This window comes from Anticarsia gemmatalis, chromosome 18 (genome assembly GCF_050436995.1).
Source record: "Anticarsia gemmatalis isolate Benzon Research Colony breed Stoneville strain chromosome 18, ilAntGemm2 primary, whole genome shotgun sequence".
NCBI lineage: Eukaryota > Metazoa > Arthropoda > Insecta > Lepidoptera > Erebidae > Anticarsia > Anticarsia gemmatalis.
Window position 1 is genome coordinate 4,509,605 of NC_134762.1, and position 19,573 is coordinate 4,529,177.

At 35.5% G+C, this 19,573-nt stretch overlaps 2 protein-coding genes across 3 annotated transcripts in view; both read right to left on the reverse strand.

The window, feature by feature from the left end:
• LOC142980675 (neuropeptides capa receptor-like) overlaps positions 1–3,485 on the reverse strand; it is a 139,359-nt gene extending 135,874 nt beyond the window's left edge. Inside the window, exon 1 of the mRNA XM_076126187.1 lies at positions 3,185–3,485. Coding sequence (XP_075982302.1) covers positions 3,185–3,485 — 301 coding nt within the window. The remainder of the gene's footprint in view (positions 1–3,184) is intronic.
• Positions 3,486–5,547: 2,062 nt separating this feature from the next.
• Gcn5 (Gcn5 acetyltransferase) lies at positions 5,548–19,205 on the reverse strand. 2 transcript variants are annotated; one of them, XM_076125932.1, is made up of 21 exons: positions 18,974–19,205; positions 18,474–18,646; positions 17,227–17,356; positions 16,262–16,407; positions 15,621–15,845; positions 15,130–15,179; positions 14,541–14,706; positions 13,958–14,096; positions 13,404–13,502; positions 13,272–13,307; positions 12,569–12,744; positions 11,994–12,126; positions 11,588–11,660; positions 11,420–11,495; positions 11,009–11,153; positions 10,355–10,515; positions 10,099–10,176; positions 9,664–9,792; positions 9,279–9,369; positions 8,883–9,009; positions 5,548–8,561 (listed from the first exon to the last, which is right to left on the reverse strand). In XM_076125932.1, the coding sequence occupies exons 1-21, from the start codon at positions 19,056–19,058 to the stop codon at positions 8,495–8,497; spliced, it is 2,505 nt and encodes an 834-aa protein (XP_075982047.1). In that variant the 5' UTR covers positions 19,059–19,205; the 3' UTR covers positions 5,548–8,494. The 2 variants fall into 2 exon arrangements, with proteins under 2 accessions (XP_075982047.1, XP_075982048.1); XM_076125933.1 differs by lacking the exon at positions 13,272–13,307.
• Positions 19,206–19,573: the final 368 nt, after the last annotated feature.

Sequence of the window (19,573 nt, forward strand, 5' to 3'; positions counted from 1 at the left end):
ATATATTCAACATTTCTAATTATTGTAAATTGTGCTTCATTTTCACAGTAATTTAATAAAAAGCAAACGAGTATTTTGGAGTGGTGACATGTTCATTTTATAACAAAGAGAAAATAATTGTTCAGTATCTGCCATTTCGTTAATATGTACAGACACTTTATCTAAATATCGCGTAAATTTTTGGTGGATTTTTTTTCATGTTCATTAATAGAAAAAATAATAAATATCAGTAGCGCTGTCTTCTAAAGTCGGTACAACTTACTATAATATTTACTTGTACCGATACTTGTCTTTAAGTCACCCGCTAGAGGTGCTAATGAGATTTTTAACAAAAGTGCTAGTCTAATTTCTGTAATAATAATTATAATTTCAAAGTTTATTATTATGTGAGAAAGCTAAGTTCAAAGTATATATTTGTTTGAAGTTTGAACAGTTTAAAAATCACACACGCCCACGCATAAAGAGTTGTAACAAATTTAACGTAAGTATATTGACTCACGAACTCTCTGACAGTTATTTTCCTTCTCTAACCCCCGGTTTCTGAATACTTTTAACGGTAGTTTATCTATTTAATAGTGTTTTTTTCTATGAGTTTAAACGCCATTGAATAGATAAACTACCGCTAAATTTACCTCAGAAACCGGGGGTAAAGGCTACCGCGCACTGATGACTTGCATTGATTTGATTGGGTAACTCTTATCAAGTGAATGGAGTGTCACCCAATCGACTTATCCTTACGTGCATCTTTATGTAACAATACGTCCATAATCTCTATAAAAAAGACGAAACAGTCACGGTGACAAAAGTCATTAGCGCGCGTTGGCTCTAAGGCCTGAAGTTATTTTTTAAGTATTAAGATACTTAAGGTTCTTAAAATCTATGCTTCCCCGTTGATACTATGTAACTGACCTCAGTAATGCCCTTCTTTATTAAGATAAAGCAAGCAAAAATGAACTGAACTTAATTTACTACCTGTTTAAGACACCCTTATCAATCATCGTCATCTTTGACACGTTGCGCTCTCGTTCAAATAAGAACTCCATTACTCACCCTTCATTACGAAAATTCATTAAAGGTAAAGAATTTTTCATAATTAATTATACGCTAATCTACATTCAGCATTGAAAAGTGCTGTAATCTCATTTTTCTTGGAATCTCTACGAGATAGAAATTGATTATTCAGTAACGCGCACATATTACAAATTCAAATACAGATCTTTTTGTTTCAATCGCTTTGAAATGAATTTTTCAATTCAAGCTTTTGTTTGTATTTGTACCTACCTAAATAACGGATTGGTACTTACTGTTATTATTTTCGTTCTTAATTAAGTAGAGTTAAGACGTAAGAACTCTTATCATCATAAACTATGGGTAGTTCCTAGTGCCTTGAATTATAATTAAAATGAATATTATCACCTAAACTTTGACTAGGTAGCTACTATTATCTTTATGATTACTGGCTTTATTTTACGGTGGTTCCGCACTCGAAAGTAAATCATAAAACCATCTTTATCACTCATTTTTGTCGTACACAAAAATAAGTTCAATATCCGACTGGTAGGTCCCGAGATTAGCGCGACTAAATAAAAATACTCTAGTTTATTATATTGATATAAATATGATTTGTGGCCTGCCTCTTTGTTCCGAGCACGATTGCTGTTCATGAGTTTGAAATGAGTTCGAGTTCGAATCACGGGTCAGGAAAATTGCCAATGAGCTTTTCTAATTTATATCTACTTATTAGAATACTAGCTGACCCGCGCAACTTCGCTTGCGTCACATAAGAGAATCATAATTTTCCCCGTTTTTGTAACATTTTTCACTGGTATTCTGCTCCTATTGGTCGTAGCGTGATGATATACAGCCTATAGCCTTCCTCGATAAATGGGCTATCTAACACTGAAAGAATTTTTCAAATCGGACCAGTAGTTCCCGAGATTAGCGCGTTCAAACAAACAAACAAACAAACAAACAAACAATCAAACAAACAAACTCTTCAGCTTTATTATATTAGTATAGATTGCTCAAAAGTAGCCTCGCCCTTATTACGTGGAATGTAACGTGTCAGGTTTACAATGACATTGTAAACCTGACATGATGGGTGTATTTCTTACACTACACTACATGTTCGGGTATAACAAGCGTGATAATATGCTTATAGATGATTTCTAGAGACGCAAAAGTCATGTAAGTACATAACTCAATAGACCTATATTAACGCCTATATTATTATTAACATGTATCTAACATAAGCAATATGCATAACAAAGCGACAGTACTAAGTAATGTGTACAAGGGTAAAGGCAACACCGCAACCCTTCCGGGATTTCCTTAATGGTTCATTACATCGGTTTACTTGGAGATAAAGGTTGTCTCCGCTCGCTGATAAACATAAATTATACCGAATTATTACCGTACCGTTTCATGTCACATTTGAAACCCTTTTTTTCTTAATGAAAATTGAAAATAGCTAACATTGTTTTTTAAATAATCTTACAATCACTTTGCAATGAACCGACTTTACTATTTTAATAACAGCTGTTTACAAATTATCGGACGCACCTAATGAATGAAAATAAGTGTATTGTTTTTTTTATATGTAGAAGTAGATTTTTATACAAAGATCTTTTTTTGCTTTTCTGCTCGTGACTGTATCAAGCAATACGGAGCGCTTTAAATACATTTTACGTTTTTGACTCTTTTTCTTTACCGTCATTAGCAGCCTAATGAGGGTCTTTAAGATATTTTTTTATAATTGGAAAGGAAATTATTTACAATGCAATTACCTTGATAAGACTTTGTATTTATCATGTTAAGTAGTAGACAGACTCAGGATAGCACAGGTTTAAACCTTAGTGGATTTTTGTTGCTATTATTAAGTAATTGTTTATCTTAAAAAAGCGTTCAAAGTAAAAGTCACATTTCGTAATGAGATTTGATCAATTTTCATGTAAAATAGGTATAAGATAGAAGCTGATTCCATCCAACTAACAATGTCGTTGAACATTTTAAATCATTTAAAATTTTCTCGAAAGTAGGGTAATCCGCTTTACCACAAAATATAAAAACCTACTCATACTTAACAAAAATTAATATAGAAATTAATTTATTAAGTGATTACTTTATTACCTTATAAATAAATACAATAAAAATGCATATTCTTCAATAATATAATAGAACTCACCAAATAACAGCAGCAACAGATCACTAACAGCCAAACTGAACAAGTAATAATTAGTAGCAGTATGCAAGCCGGGATGTTTTACAATCACCACACAAACCGACACGTTCCCGACCACTCCGGTCAAAAATATCACCACTAAAACTATACTGATCGGCACTATCTCCCTCAAAGGCAACCTTCGGGAGCCCATCATCCACCATAACATTTCTTCTTCACTACAATCGAAATGCGACAGATTGTTGCAACGGTTGAAAAACTCGTCAAAAGTTTCGTTTACTCGCAAAAACAATTTCGACTCCATTTTCGTATTTTTACTACAAAAAACTACAATTTAAGTAAGTTTTATTTAAACTAGAATTAGTTATAAGATTATTAATATAGTTTTATTATAGTTTATATCGTATTTTACAAATACATTCACGATGAGTTGTCGTCAGTGGTTGCGGGACACATGACCGTTCTCTACGAGTTCACGCGCGCACTGAACATTCCTCGCTGAAACTTACAGGACTCGGGAACAGGAGAGCAGCTGTTTTATTCAACAGTGTAACGTTCTAAACGTTTTATGGTTTATTGTATCGCTTTATTACGTCGAATAGATTTTAAACCACTTTTGGTGAGAGATTTTCGGAATATTATGCTATTTTTTGTCTCTTAGGGGACTACGCACGTTGATAATCTACTTTGAAAGACTACTTGTCGTATTTGGCGGTAGATTAATTATTGTTTCTGTGTTATCAAGTCCTATAGGATCATGTAGCCTAAAGTTTTATAACCAATTACGTAACTACGTATTGTTATCTTGATTTAAATTGGCTCTGAAGTAGGTGATCGTATAATTAAGCTTTGTCAATTATAATGGTTTTAAATCCAAATGAGATTGAATTAAGATTAACTTGACATTTCAATGAATTGTAATTGAGATTCAAGTGATATCGGAATGAGGTCGAAATGATTTCGGGATGAAACCGAATGGAGATTCAAGTTATAGAAGTCCTTTCTGCTACCGTTTTAAGGTCAATACGGCGTCGCCTTAAGCTTTCTTTCCTAATATCACTAGATGTATTAGGTGCTTACGAAGTTAAATGTCATTCGAACTGGGTTTTGGGTTTTTTGTGTGTGTCTTATAATAAAATATTTAAAGTACCTACTATACACCTTAATTTCCAAACATTGTACACTGAAAGTTTGTGGGGATGGGTGTAATGTTACTCTTTCGCATCAAAACTACTGAACGGATATTTATAAGGTAGTTTAAATCCTTACAAAATGAATACTTTTAACCCCAGGAAATCTTTAAACGCGGGCTTTTTCGCAAGCAGAAGATAATAAAATATAATAAAAGCATAAAAGACTTACGTGATTCCCGCGCATTTTTGAAACAGAGCCATTCTCGCCGTGACTAAAGAAGAACTAGCGGAGAGTAATTTTACGGTTAATCCTAGCTTACAAATACCTACATTTTGTACAATACAAACAATGTAGCGAATTATCGAAGAAATATGTGAACCTCCTTAAAACAAACTAAAACTTACTTACTTTCTAAAAATACCCTCAATCCTATATCACATTCCGGAAATTATGAATCGGACCCGCGTCCTAGATATCAGATATGGACTGATTGGAAATGGCATCCCCCGCAAACCAACTACAAATGAGGTCAATTCAGTTATCACAAGGCTACATTAGGCCACTAACCTTACGAATTCGTTCGCGAAAACTTTGGAAGACCATGTGTAGGCGTATTGAAGTTCTCACAAAATTAAGGGCAAGGAATTGGGAAATAATAATTTGTACACAAACTTTTAGTGTTATTTGTGACAATAATATCACCAGTAGAAGTATTTCGGGTCTTTTATAAACAACAAACACAAAATACAACCAGATTCAAAGCATAGGGTGCAGCGCAGACGGCACACTTTTTGTGTGCGATCGAGTCTGCAGAATATCATGATAGACATTTAAAAAGAAAAATGTGGGATGAAGTGTGCTGTATTGTTTATTCCGCTCCTGTTTGGACATGTATGAGTCTAAAGAAAAAACAAAATACGGTAAGTTTAAGTTTTTAATAGACTTTACCACATTAGTACACAGACTCGATCGCACAAAAAGTGTGCCGTCTGCGCTGCACCTAATAGTTTCATTTGGAAATCTCACCAGCTATCCTCGCTTTCCTTGCACGCGTGAGACTATGCTATGACCACCTTAACCGCCACTCCGTCTTGATTACAATTAATTTTTTGCCAATTTCATATTATATCGTATGTTTATAGATAAGAAACATTAGGATTATAATATCTGGGAAGGTACTTTTAACTTTATTTGAACTTATGTCAGGACAAGGTACCAATAATACGTCATCGTTAAATTAAAAAAACGAATTTAATGGCCTTAAAAAAACAAGCTCAATCACATAATATACAAGAAAATACAAAAAGATCTTGGAAATTAAAACAACTTTATTACAATCAAACGAGAGAATCACGTGAAATTATACTTTAACTAATTTATTTAAAACACGACGGTACTCAGAAACTTCAAACAGGTTTAAAGAACTTTGCCATATTATTATTCTGGTCTTTAAGGATCGGGTTAAAATGGCAGCGAAATCGTGTTAGGCTTGCTACACACGTTCGGTTCGCAATATTTATCGAATAAGAAAACTGACTCGACTCACTGGTTCGGCTTGTGCCGATCGGATTCATCTACGCCGTTTTGCGGCCCGGCTAGGCCGATTAATGCCGGACCGAATATGTGAGTAGCAAGAGTAACTTAAGTGTCACTTAAATCTAAGTGATATTTCTGAGTGCGACTTTCAAGTTCCAAAATTTTAATAAACAATTGATTTTCTACTTTGACAATAATCCTATTCCTAAAGAAATTTGATTTTAAAAGGTTAATACAATACTACAAATTCCCATACAATTACCATCAGAACGTACAATAAAACCCGAAAAAACTATTTTTTTTGCACTTTACGTTTTTATTTTATTGAAAAAGCTATGTAATACGGAAAATTTATATATGGTTACACCCAGAACATTAATATAAGATTCCTACTTGATATTTAAACATTGTTTATATGGACACACAAATATTATTTAAAAACCACTAATACCATATTGTATATGCAATATAATTATGTAAGACCATTATAGACATGTATGGAAACCTCTAATAAGAGTCACTGTGCATTGACGACAGTAATTAACGAATTAAAATCTCGCGACTATTACACACAATATATTATATTGCAACGGGTCTTAAAAGCGATTGAAAATTAAAGGATACCTTATTTGTTTACTCGACGTTTCCATCAAATTGCATCGACCGTGGTCACGAACTCTCTCTGACAGTAATTATGTCTTTTCGAGCGCGTGTAGTTTTTTAAACTATGTTAATTTTCGTTCATGACTGTCGACAGTGCACAATGACTGAACAATATTGATAAAATTGCGTATTTCGACAAAAAATGGTACATATAGACAATCATAGAAACCTAAGAATTTACAACTATCTAATTTTACACATAATACGGCTAATATCTCAAGTAAACTGACGCCGAAATGTCAAGAAAATTACTTTAAATGGTATATAATTTTCGTGTAATATTGGATAGTAGTAATGCAACCGAAAGTTTATAAGCTATGACCTAAGAAATGAGTAGTATTTTGCTAATACAAATAAAAATTCTTATCAGTCTTATTATATACAGGTTTTCACTAAATCTTACGACTAAGTTGTGTGTAAGTAATACACTAATAAACTCCCTTTCTTTCAAAATCCCAAAATAATAAATATGAGAGCGTTTGCACACACTAATACGCGACAGGCTGGGAGCGGAAGCTTGTCGGATCGTTTTCAACGCAATGTTTATGCTCTTTACGCAAATGTAAGCGATAGCATTACGAAAACCGAGCTTTTCTTACAATTAATTGCGAGAGAAATTACCGCTCCCACGACCGCCTTGTACGTGAAACATGTGGTCCGCTAAAATTTACTCGAAATTACAAACGATTTTTCCCGCTCCGACTCGCGGCCGCCCCGCACACGTTTCGCGCCCGTCCCACGCCCATCCCGCCCCTGCACCGCGCCCGTACCGCACCCGTCCCGCACTCGTCCCGCGCTCTTCACACACCCGTCCTACACCCACCTGGCTACCTCCCCTATCAAAGTGACGTTGCACTTAAAATCTTTGCTTATCGTTTGCTTTTGAGCTAAGTGGGATAAAGACAAACTGATCTAAACAAGCATCTAACTACCACAGCATGTACAAGCGCTCTAAAAAAATAAATACAGTTTTTTCCCTAAAACAATACCACAGTACTTTAATAAACTTTCAAAGTAGTTCCCATAAATTACTTAAATAAGGATGTTTTTTCTCTAAGACTTAAAAAGCTATTTTACGAAACAAATCCAAGTATATATAGTATGGATTCGAATAGAGTGTATTGTAGACATTTAATTATTTCTACACATCAATTTCCATTAGGTAGTAAGTAAACATTTATAGATATTCATAGACAGATTTTGACAGATACAATACGTGACTGTAGGTATGAATGGGATATTAAAAAGGCCGGCCGTAGATTAGATGAAAGTTCGTTAGATATATAAAAAGTTTTTAAACAAACATGCAAATATTTGTTGTATAATATCATACGGGAAGTTTACAGCCACGATTAGTGTAATCTTGGCCAAAAAGTCAAGCAAACCAGATGGAAATGCATGTTATAATTCCGGTAGAATTTTGATAAATTTAAATTCAAAATTGCTGTCTTGATTAGAAATCTAATACGCGGCCGGCAAAACCAATTATATCGAAATATAGTAATACAATAAGCTATATAAGTAAATTCAATATTTCGTAACACTTTTTAAAACGATGCTTATTATACATATATATTGTAGTGAGCTTCAAAAATATGCATACACGATACATTTTCAAACGCACTTTTACAATAAAATTACTACTGCATATAAACTTCGACTGCAATTGGCCAACGTGGTGGACTCAAGACCTAACCCCTCCCACATTACGGGAGGAGACCCTTGCCCAGCAGTGGGACATTAATGGGTCTAATTTTATTAATTAACTTCAAAGTAATTTTACCTTCACTGTGTATTGTTTGTTGACCAATAGCAATAATTTCATTGATATTTTCATACTTAAATGTACGATTGAAAACATGACAGTGTATTATTTTTGAAGCTGTTTATATAGTAGAGTTAATTTTGGATGTTTTCAGCGCAGTGTGGCGGCGCGTCCGTGGTCTGAGCGAGGGAGAACGCGTCGGACCGGCTCTCCAATCATTTGTCCCACAGCCCAGCCTCCTTCATCTTTGTTTGGAAGTACTTCTCGAGCGTGTTCGCGCACCTAGATAACAAACAAATGTAGTTACGTTTAGCAAATTTTAGTTTACTTTAAAATATTGACTCATGTCAAAGTTTAGGAAATATACAAATACACATGCTGTACTTCACAGTACAAATGTTACAAAAAGCGTTCAAAAGTCCAATTTTAACATACTAACCCTGGATTTAAAACTATATGCATGTAAAAATGTTGCTATACATTTACAAATGCATTAACAAGGCTTTGTCAACTTTGAACAGTGCTTAAAGTGGTGGAAAATCTACTTATCACTCCAATATGCCGTGGAATGTAGTGGCAATTTTTTATAAGACGAATATTTACCTGTAATAATCGGTATCAGGTGAGTTGTAGAGGCGGCAATTGGTGAAGATCCGCGTCATGTCAGCGATGAACAGACGCTTGGACGAGTAGTAGCGAGCCTTCAGGCGCTCGCCCATTGTGCGCAGATCTACGAAAATAAAGAAGGTATTAACCTACACCAATGATAAACCGACTGGGTATAGCCTAAACGTGTTTCAGAATTATTGTAGCTTTTCTTGGATCTTACTGATGACATGATACAACCAATTTTTCAAAGTCAGTCAGTTTTCAGTCAGTTGTAAAGCACTCAAACAGGCTAAGAAACTTGACTTCTAAAAAGGAGCCCTATAAAATGTAAGTTACTAAAAGATTTCATAAAATTATTGTTAAATATTTTAGCCAGTTACAATATCTTACCCATAGGATACTTGATGTGATCATAGTAATCAGGTACTTCGGACTTATCAACCGGTTTCAGGAACGGCCAGGCGGCAGCGTGGTTCTTTACCTAGAGACAAAAACGCATTTCATTACTATCGGGTTTCAAAACTAAGGCAATTAAACAAAACTATATAAGAGTTATTATACACTGAAGTTAAAGAAGTCTCTCAAAAAGGCTCTAACGCCCTCCTTCACCTCTCCACCCCTCTCCCTTTTTATAAAGATAAATAATGATAATTGCAAACTACAGCTCAAAGCTTTATATTTTCTTTGATATTAACAGTCTCTTACTATCCAAACTATTGAAAGTGAAAAGGTAGTTAATTTGAAACTGCTGTAAATCACTGTTGCGTACACTTACCGCGTGGAGCACATTCCTCAGCGTGGCGGGGTCAGGCTCAGGGTCCTGTTCATGACCCCTAGAGCCCACGCCGCCGCGGAAACCGGTCTCCCGGAGCCCCGGGATGCACTCCGCTGGGATGTTGCGAACCTGGTAGATAGATATAAATATATAGAATTATTAAACCATTTCCTAACTTTTGCCACGTGTTATACCATAACACTATTTTATACTCGGACCATTAGAAACATACGAACTACGTCATGTCATTTTTAGATTCTATCGCTCGGACTTACACGTTGTCACATTCCTGTGATTGTTTTTATTATGTAGTAGTTCGCTGGTTTAATAGCTCGAGTATAGTATTGGTTTTGTGCGATTTAGTAGCTACTAGCGCAACAAGGAAGCATCATTAATAGATATTTAAACAAAAAAAATACAAATATTTTTACTTACACCCTCCTTGAACAATGTGAGTCCAGGATGTATCTTCCTTACATCTTTTTGACGCATGTCGATCAGTTTCTTAACAATCTGTAACAACAATGATGTGTTTAATAGCTTTAGGAGTTATCCTAGAAATAAATAAATAAATAGCTCCGTCACTGTTAATGGCGCGAACTCCATTAAACGGTTTATTACTACAATTCCGCATATTTCTTATGCAAAACCAATCAAATAAATAAATAGGTGAATATTATGACAAGCTTACCTCTTTCTGCCGGCGTATAACGCTGGTGAACTGCGTGTAGACGATGCGCGGGTTGAGCTCGCAGTGCATGAGCGTGGCTCCCTCGTAGTCCTTGATGTAGCCGTTGTACATGGGCCGCGGCAGCTTGATGTCCTTGCTGAACCCTTGCTTCTTGAAGTAGCCTGGCGGACGAACAAGAGTTTTTAATATGATTTGATTAAGGGTTTCGTTATATTACATTCGACGTGATTTCAACAAATGTTATGATACTTTCGTTTTCTAGTTAAAAAATGTGAGTCATCTCTTGAGGTTTGATACGAGAATCAAAACGAGAATGAACATGTAGGTTTTAAATGACGGATATTATTCGCTGAAAGTTATGAATTATTTATGTTTTAAAGAAATTATAATATAATTTCAAAACACAATAAGCCGAACAAGAATTTAACTAATATCTTTGGTACATCCCATTAAATTCAAAAAGTTTGGTTGAAGGATCTTTTCTTGTCGTTTAAATTACTGTTACTACAATACTCAATTTATCTACAAGATACAATATTCTTATAGTGTAGTCCGAGAAATATTCTTATACATAATATATTTTCAGTTAAATACAGTACAGTTACATAAATATTGATTAATTGAAGAACCAAAAAACAATGTCAGTGTACTCACCGATAGCGAACTCATCAGCGAACGTGAGGAAGTGCAGTATATTGTTCCTGATATGATAATCTTTGAGGTGGTTCATGAGATGAGTGCCGTAGCCCTTCACTTGCTCGTTGGACGTCACCGCGCAGAACACTATCTCACTGAAGCCCTGGGAATATCAAAGTAAATCAATATACCATCGAAAATAATATTTCACCATTTCTAAAAAGATGAAATGCCACAAAAATGTAGGAAAATAAGAAGAATTGTGTTATAAAGTTAGAGATATTCAGGTTAATTTATATTCTTAAGAACGTGTCAGATACAAGGTGAATTGACAGAAGCAAGTATAAATTGTTCAATAAATATTTTTTTAAATCCGTTTTTATTATGTAAACTGCTCGAAAGACTTACAAGGTTTTCTTTCTAACTTACCTGTGAAGGGAATGTCCTGAAGCAAATACCACCGATAGGCCTTCCCTCCTTGATAAGTGCGAGAGTCTTGTGTTTACTGTAAAGTAAGATAAAAATTGTAAGTTTTAGTTAGTTATTGTGAATCTACAAGAGTCAATTATTGAAATAAAAATAATGTATTTAACTTACGGATCAAAAACTAATTGCGATATGTATTCCTTTGTCATTTCTGGCAGCTGATGCGAAAATACGTTGTGAAGACCTGAAATTAAATGTATTATTAAAATTGATTCATCACGAGATTTTGCATAAACATTTACATTTTCAATGCGGAATGGCACTGACGGAGATTTTCTTGAGAAATGGTAACGGGTAAGAAAAACAATTTTAGTAACAAAGAACATAAAAAATTAGGCTTTGGAGAGCACGAAAATGTTGGTCCCGATCCCGACCCGATTGATTGTTAATTTGTTATCCATTACGATAACAGTCGTCGAATCATGTTAAAATCCTTCGAGAGGCTTGAAAACCTTTGACACTAGGTTAAGAAGGGACCATATGACTAATTAAAATTTGATATGCATTATCTTTTTACCAATAAGCCACAGCATGGTCTGCTTCTGGACTACTCCGGTGAGCGAGTTGCCGATCACGTGGAACTCAATCAGCTTGCGTTGTTCCTCTAACTTAGCGGCCTCGTCGCGAGGTGCTTGCATTTGAAACAGTGCCTGTAGGACAACAATATGTCATAATACATTGTTGTGAATTATTATTGTAAAGAAAATTATTTAGTGCAGCACTTTGTAATGAGTGCTGTAAAATTATCCCTAACAACGGCAATTATTATTTCAAAAACAAAAGGGAATATGTAAATGGTGTCTCATTGGAAAACTATCAATTGATTACGTCGCGACTGCATGTTTTGGGTACTGTCAAATGACAATGATTAGGTTAAACGCACACAAAAAAATGTACTTATGTTTTTCCCGCAGTTGTTTATTTTTAGTTTAACACCAAATATGTTCTCGCAAGTCATCTTATCCGTGCACGTATACGCGATCATTTAAGTATACATGTGCTTTTCTCAATAACGCCTTTCACATTAACCTTTTTCATCAGAAAACTAAACAGTAAAGCAGAAATAATACTTAGTAATGTATGTATACGTACATCAGGTCCGCACATATAGTTGGGGTCGGAGATAGTAGCGACAATGTCGGCGACGGTTCGCTCGCTGACGTCATCAGTGTTGTCGTCCGTGGCGCGGCGGCGCTTGGCCGAGCCCGCACCCGCGCCACTAGCTAGCGGGGAGCCCGCGCGTTTCACTGATTCTGTCTTGATCGAACCTATAGAAAATAAATATTATTAAGTACTATAAGCGGCACGTCCCGCACCGAGTTAGCCTTACCTCCTATAACATCTGGATTAAAAAATGGCAGCTTAACCACGCGCCGAGCGCTATAATCGATCATTGGCATGCTATTTTAGTCCACGTGTCATAGAAGTTAAGGATTATTTCAAATTGACTCATTCTCAGTATCTTCACCGCGTCTCCGCTGGTTTGCGTTGGGACTTAAACCTTCTTTATCTACTAGTGAAAAATCCCTAGCAAAAATCCGTTTCAATGTATTATTTTGAAGTCACGAAAAGACAGACGCGTTGAGGGGATTTTGGTTTGTAAATAAATAATCGAAGGTAAAATGTTTATTCCTATGTTTATTTATAACTTCACGCCTGTTAGCTAATCCAAACGTGTAGGCAGATCAGTAAAAAAGACACCCGCGCTTCGCTATTAACAATATAAGTCTCATGTAATAGGGAGCTAATCAAAACTTAATATATTTATATTTATGAACATTTTAACTGAACCCACCTGTGTTGACTGAAACCACGTTGGGCTTCGGTTTGCCTTCGGTAGCGATTGAAAGTAAAACATTTTATATTAAAGTTAGTTGCTTTACTATATAATCTCATTATGACATGTTATAATAATATTTATGTGTACCTGATGACAGTTGTACAGTTGTGAAGCCATCTTTACTATCTCCCGACGGAGTGACGCGTTCGAACTCACCGCGCCTATTTGCGGCCGCCGCTGAAGCAGCTAGAGAAATATTATTAATTATTTAATTTAAGTATGATTTTGGATAAACACATATATGCTATTACTGCGGAATACTTAGAACAACAATAAAGTAAGTCTATTGTAATAAAAATATATTCGAGGAATACCTGTAACTCTTTGTAAATGTATCTACATAGTAATAAGTATGTATTTAGAAATTTTAGAAGCATATAAGTATGTTCATCTGCTATCTAGTTGCCAGTACAGCTTTACTTGGTTTAGAATCGGATTATCGTGTGTGTTATACGAAGACTATTAATTTATTACTTTCTTTTAGGAAAGTAAAAATTGAAAACTTATATTACAATGACTTGCCCAGTAGTTGGACAGAAATGGTTTAAAATAATTTCAACAATTTACATAAAGGTAAAGAAAAAAATTAGTTATCACAAAGTGGTTTAAAGATTGGGATTCCTGTAATTATGAAGACTCACAGTTCTTATTATCCAGTATAGCTTGCAGATGGTTGGGCGGTATCTGCTTGTACTCCGGGTCCCAAATCGGAGAGTTGGCGCTGAAGATCTCTTCCTCCAGCAGGGCCAGGAAGCGTGGGAAGTGTGTAAGGACTAGCACCTAGGAACAAGTATTATAATTTACAAGACAATCTTACATAAATAAAAATATAGTTCGTGCTGCCACGCACGTAGATATAAGTTTAGCCAAGATGTAACTTAATAAAAGAAATTACCTAAAAATGGTCTTTGCGTTTAAAACTCGTAATAATTTGTTAGTTATGATAACTCAAACTCAGAATTTTCTTGATATTTGGGTAATATAAATATAGTTTAATTTTCTTGATATTTGGGTATAAAGTCAATTTAATAAATTCAAAGAACTTCCTTAAACTTTATGTACCTGAAAGAAAACTTCTATCTTTCTTCTTTCTTTAATAAGAATGCGTATACGCTCGCACTTTACGAACTCAAGCATGAACATTCTATCATACCCAAGAAAATCTAAGTGATAAACCAAGTTAATAGTAAAAAACCGCTCAAATAAATATGTATTTCCTCTCACCCTCTTCTCAGGCGGCATGCGGTCCCTTTCGGAGTGGCACTTGTCCATGAGCTGTCGGCACACAGACTTGAACACAGCGCGGAGTAACGTGCGCCCGAACACCAGCGACGTATCGTAGTGCGGTAAAGAGTCGCAGAACGCTGGCACGTGGCAGAATACCAGCCACCTGTGATGAGCACATATTCATTAATTTGATCATGAACAGATCGTCTTTAAAATTTTCTATAAAAATCTCACGTTTCTGCATTACGAAACGTGAGATTTTTATAGAAAATTTTATATCGTTGTGTTGGATGAAGGGAAACATTATAGACGAGTTACCCAATGCCTTTGAAATTCTGTAATGTCTGTGTTTTTTTTTTTGTGATTTAAGCATTCGTGTATGCAATTGCCAAAATCGGGTTTTATTCTTGTTGATTCCTCAAAAGGTGGTACGGGTTGTAAGTGATCCCCACCTACAATACTTAACTATTTGGTAAAATGTAATTCATGCAGTCATTTCCCCTTACTACCCCATGAGGAGCAGGGAGTATCATATGAATGAGTGTTTTAACTTGTAATACATTAAATACATAACATAAGATCATACCTTGTGTAATTGATTTGGTATGCTGATATGTCCTCGGGATTTGACACTTGCTGAAAAGAAATATCACATTGTTTAGCATTCATTAGATAGGCTGTGGCAAAAGATGACGGCCACTAAAAACCCTGCTATGCTAAATAAAAATCATTCTTTATCATATTATTCTTCCCATTAAAAACATTGTAATTTCTATCTGCACACAATGGTTAAAGAGAACCACATTTTATTATTTCTTTACAAGAATAACAAGGTCTTTATTCGACTTGATACGTCTACACGTTGAGACACACTACAGCAAGAGATTCATGACAGACAGACAAGTGATCTTCCAAGTTCTTCTGGTGGTTGGCTAAATTACGAGAACGTATTTAACGAAATGCATGTCAAGCTCACGTTCTCTAACCGTGGGCTTCGGAAGTGCTAAGGCTGCACCTCACATCTATCTAAGAGACATAAAATTGATATTCATTAAATTATAGTAATGCAATTCTTACCAGCTTCCGCACACTGGGCGTCTCAAAGTTCCAATGATTGAAGCAATGCAGGAACATCTTAGCGAGATCGTACATGGTCTGCCACTCGCGCTGAGGTAGGGTGTTGAACTTGAACAGCACGAAGTTTGTGATCGCTTTGGCTATGGAAGGACGCTCGAATGGCGGCTGACCGAGCGGCCCTTCGATGCGCGGGTGGGAGCGAGTTAGGATGCATTTGCGGAGTATCTGTTGAAGAAATTATTAAATCAATATTACATGGGACTAACATCGTAAATGGCCAAAGGTGGATCCATTTCTCACAGCTCTATCTACACTTTTGGGTTCATAAACAAATAATAATAATAAACAACTATTCCTATTGAAATAAAAAAAATATTTTATTTATGTGCTTGCGAAAGATTGGTTTTGATTTTCCTTATAATTGTAAAAAACTAATTTTATTCTTGTCTAAGTAAAACTCGTCTTTTGCAATCCTCTTATGTTAAGGTCTCTTAAGTTTTATCCTACTTTGATTATCTATAATAGTGTGTAACAATTCAAAAATACTTATCACGACATGAAATAAAAGTTTCACTAAAGCCTCAATTAAGATATTAGAAAAACAGATAGAATAACAGCCATATACAACAAAATATACAAACCTTGAACAAGTAGTAGTAGACTCGTTTGGTGTCGTGATCATCCTCACGGTGCATGGACATGAAGATATTCTCCACATCCACCACGGCCCCGAGCAACCGGTTCACCTCAGCCACAGGCAAGCCTTGCAGCTGGGTCACATGTTTCTCTAAAATACAACATCATTTCATAACATAGGCACATATTTCTAACACAGATAGCTTCTACAGTTTTTATTAAACTTTCGTGCGGGAATTAACGCAAACAGGCATTTTACCTTAGAATGCATGACGTTCTGGCGCAGTTTTCACTGATCGCACTTCTATCTATCTTAGATAGAAATGTAATCAGCCTGTGCAGCAGTGGATGGAACAGATAGATTCTGTTCCATCCACTCCTATTTACAGTGCAGGCTGCCTCTTTATTGGGATTCTGGAATCATTGCAAGATATTGCGCCGTCTTCCGAGCCCAGTAATAAGAGTATTATATCCTGGGTAACTAGCCCCCACTAACAATAGCTTAAACCATATAAGTTTTTATACTTTTAGAGAAAATTGTGAAATGTTTCAAGATTTGTGCCTCAATCAAGTATTAAGATTTATGGAAATCGTAGTTCGCTATTCCGTATCTAATCCTAGCCTCAAATCAGGTATTCCTATCAACTTGCGCCAATCTCATCCATATTGCAACCCACTAAGATAATTTAGCACTGCTAGCACCATTGATTATAATTGATTTAAAAACCAAACCCAAAATTGTCTCTCGAAGGTACAAGGTGCAGGTATAGGCGTATATCTTTCATAATTATTATTAATGTAATTACATCTGGTACATAATATCATTAATGGATACTCCTAACTGCACTCAATTTAAAACAAATCATACCCAAAACCCATTTAAAATTTCTGTCCCCAGACATCGCAACATTGGCCCATTTCAAAAGAAAATACAATAATAACAGTAAATTAGAAGTAAAACATAACTAACCTAGTACATGGTTGCAGTTCCGGCAGGGATCATTGAAGCTGGCCAGAGGCTGGGTGTCGGCCCGCCCATTGCCCTTAAGATTAGGCTGAGGCGCCGGTGTCTTCCATCCATTGCATTGGCAGTCTGGGGTCTGTGAATATACTTATTTAACTTAATAAATTATCAAAATATAAAAAAGGGGGATTTACAGAAATCGATTTTCCCCTACCAGTAATTTTGTGCATTTATCCCCGATTTCTGAGGTACTTTGAGCAACAGTTTATATATTCAATAGTGTTTAAGCTCCAATAAACAATGTGCCTCAGAAACGGGAAATTAGTAATTTACAACCCTGCCAAATAGCTTTTTGAACAATGTTCACCATGCTACAAAAATCATTTGTCGATAGTTACCCGTGCCTTTCAGCCCTATATTCTAATGCATGTATGTTATCATCAGAAAAACAGCTAATAAACACTGAACTGTTAATTGCAGTCAATTGTAATTGCTTTTCTTTAGGTAAGTACCCATAAAATTTACAAAGTCAAATAGTTTTGACAAGATTAAGTTGGCTTGCAGCTTCATTCTACAAGCAGAGATCATAGAAAAATATTTTAAATCTCAGCTAACATTAGGAGAGCATAAATAAAACAAGGTCTTTTGAAGTTAGCATCATAAGGTTCTTAAGGAAATAGTACCACATAAATTAGACAGTCTTAAAAACTTGTTGACTATATAGATGATTACCACATGCAAACCACAACATGACCTAGATTATTTGAGTAAAATCATTATTTTGCATTTTCATCTTTATTTTTAGTGCTTGATTTAGAAGTCCTCAGATATCAATCCATATATACTAAGAGGTGACCACAATTACGCATCTTATAGGCTGTATTTCCACAATAGATGGAGATGTGATGAAAAACTACACTCACAGTATTCACAACCCTACTATATCCCTAAAGCAATCTAACTGAAAGGTAGAATTTGTCCACCTACAATGCCTTGTGACCTTGCGATACTGTAACCTGTTACAAAGCTGGGAGTTACATACATACCTTTGATCTTAGCTTATAATAATATTAACATGTTCGCTGCCACCGACGCGTATGTGCGTATTGCGAAACGCACATACGCGTCGGGGGGAGCGAACACGTTAAATATGTATGACATTTGTCTAAATGTAATTTTAAACAATAATCATTTTTTTTAAAAGTGTATATGGTCTCTAAAGCCAGAAAATATACATTAACACTGTACATTACCTGACAGGCAGAATAGATAGCCAATTTCAATAGTTTCTTGTTGTGTGGCCAATTGTACACTTGTTGTTTTCTCTGTTGAATACGCTGCAGGTTTGACTGCCTGGACTGGCCTTCGCTGGCCGGAGTGGTTGCACTGCTTGTCGATCCATCGTCGGCAGTCACGCTGGACGTGGCTACATCAAACGTTTGTTAATAGTAAAATAAGATTTTTCTAATAACACCTACATTGCTATATTGTTATTATTATTAATCAATTGGGAGTTTAACGTATACTATTCAGTTTTAAAGAAGCTTTAGCATGATGTAAACTGTTGTTTCAAAAATAACATGATCAGCATCCACTAGAAAAATACCATTTGTAGCGAACCGATTCCCAGAAACGACAAGATTTATTGATTATTCTTGCGTAGGCGAAGTTCGTTTTATAGTAAGAATATAACGAAAATCTGTAGAAACATTATCGTGGTGTAATTGTTTGTTGTTAAAAATTGTTTATTTACCTTCGTGTCCGTGTGTTTGTGAGGAGTCAGCTTCAGAACATGTCATTGCTATATCTGCAATTTCATCCGTTATATTTGTAGTCATATTATTAAATCCGTTGGTTTTGAGACCGCATCGGGTTTCTAGCACTATAAACGTTAAAACTGAAACATAGGCACATCTGCCAATGAAAAACTTGGTATTTTTCTAGCAAAAGCTATGCTTTTTGCAGGCGCGGCGATAACTGTCAAAGTGTCAAACCACAGAGTACTATAAACTGTCAGACTGTCAAACCACAGCAGTAAGAAACTCTCGACTGTACATGTAAAAAATATGAATGACATTCTCGCCTTCCAACTGATGAAAATTGACATAGCGAATACGAGTCTTTTAAGACACTCTAAATAGGCAGCTCTTTTTACTTTTTATTAATTAAATGTAGTTTTTAGCAATTCGATCAATGCTATTAAAGGGTTGTAACGTATCGTGGTTGATTGTGAAACGCTAATATAAAATTACTATTTTTGTTACTCGGCAGTTCAAATATGATTATTTATAAATGGTTGTCTTACTGCTCTCCTGTCACAAGTTACTCGCGTACACTTTAGCGTATAAGCCCT

What these genes read in the sequence shown, in the direction of transcription:
- Gcn5 (XM_076125932.1), bottom strand. Translation starts at nt 19,058, where the DNA reads ATGACTACAAATATAACGGATGAAATTGCAGATATAGCAATGACATGT. An exon ending in TTATACGCCGGCAGAAAGAG is followed by an intron (nt 10,177 to 10,354) that starts GTAAGCTTGTCA and finishes TTGTTGTTACAG; the next exon opens with ATTGTTAAGAAACTGATCGA. An exon ending in TCACATTGTTCAAGGAGGGT is followed by an intron (nt 9,793 to 10,098) that starts GTAAGTAAAAAT and finishes TCTATCTACCAG; the next exon opens with GTTCGCAACATCCCAGCGGA.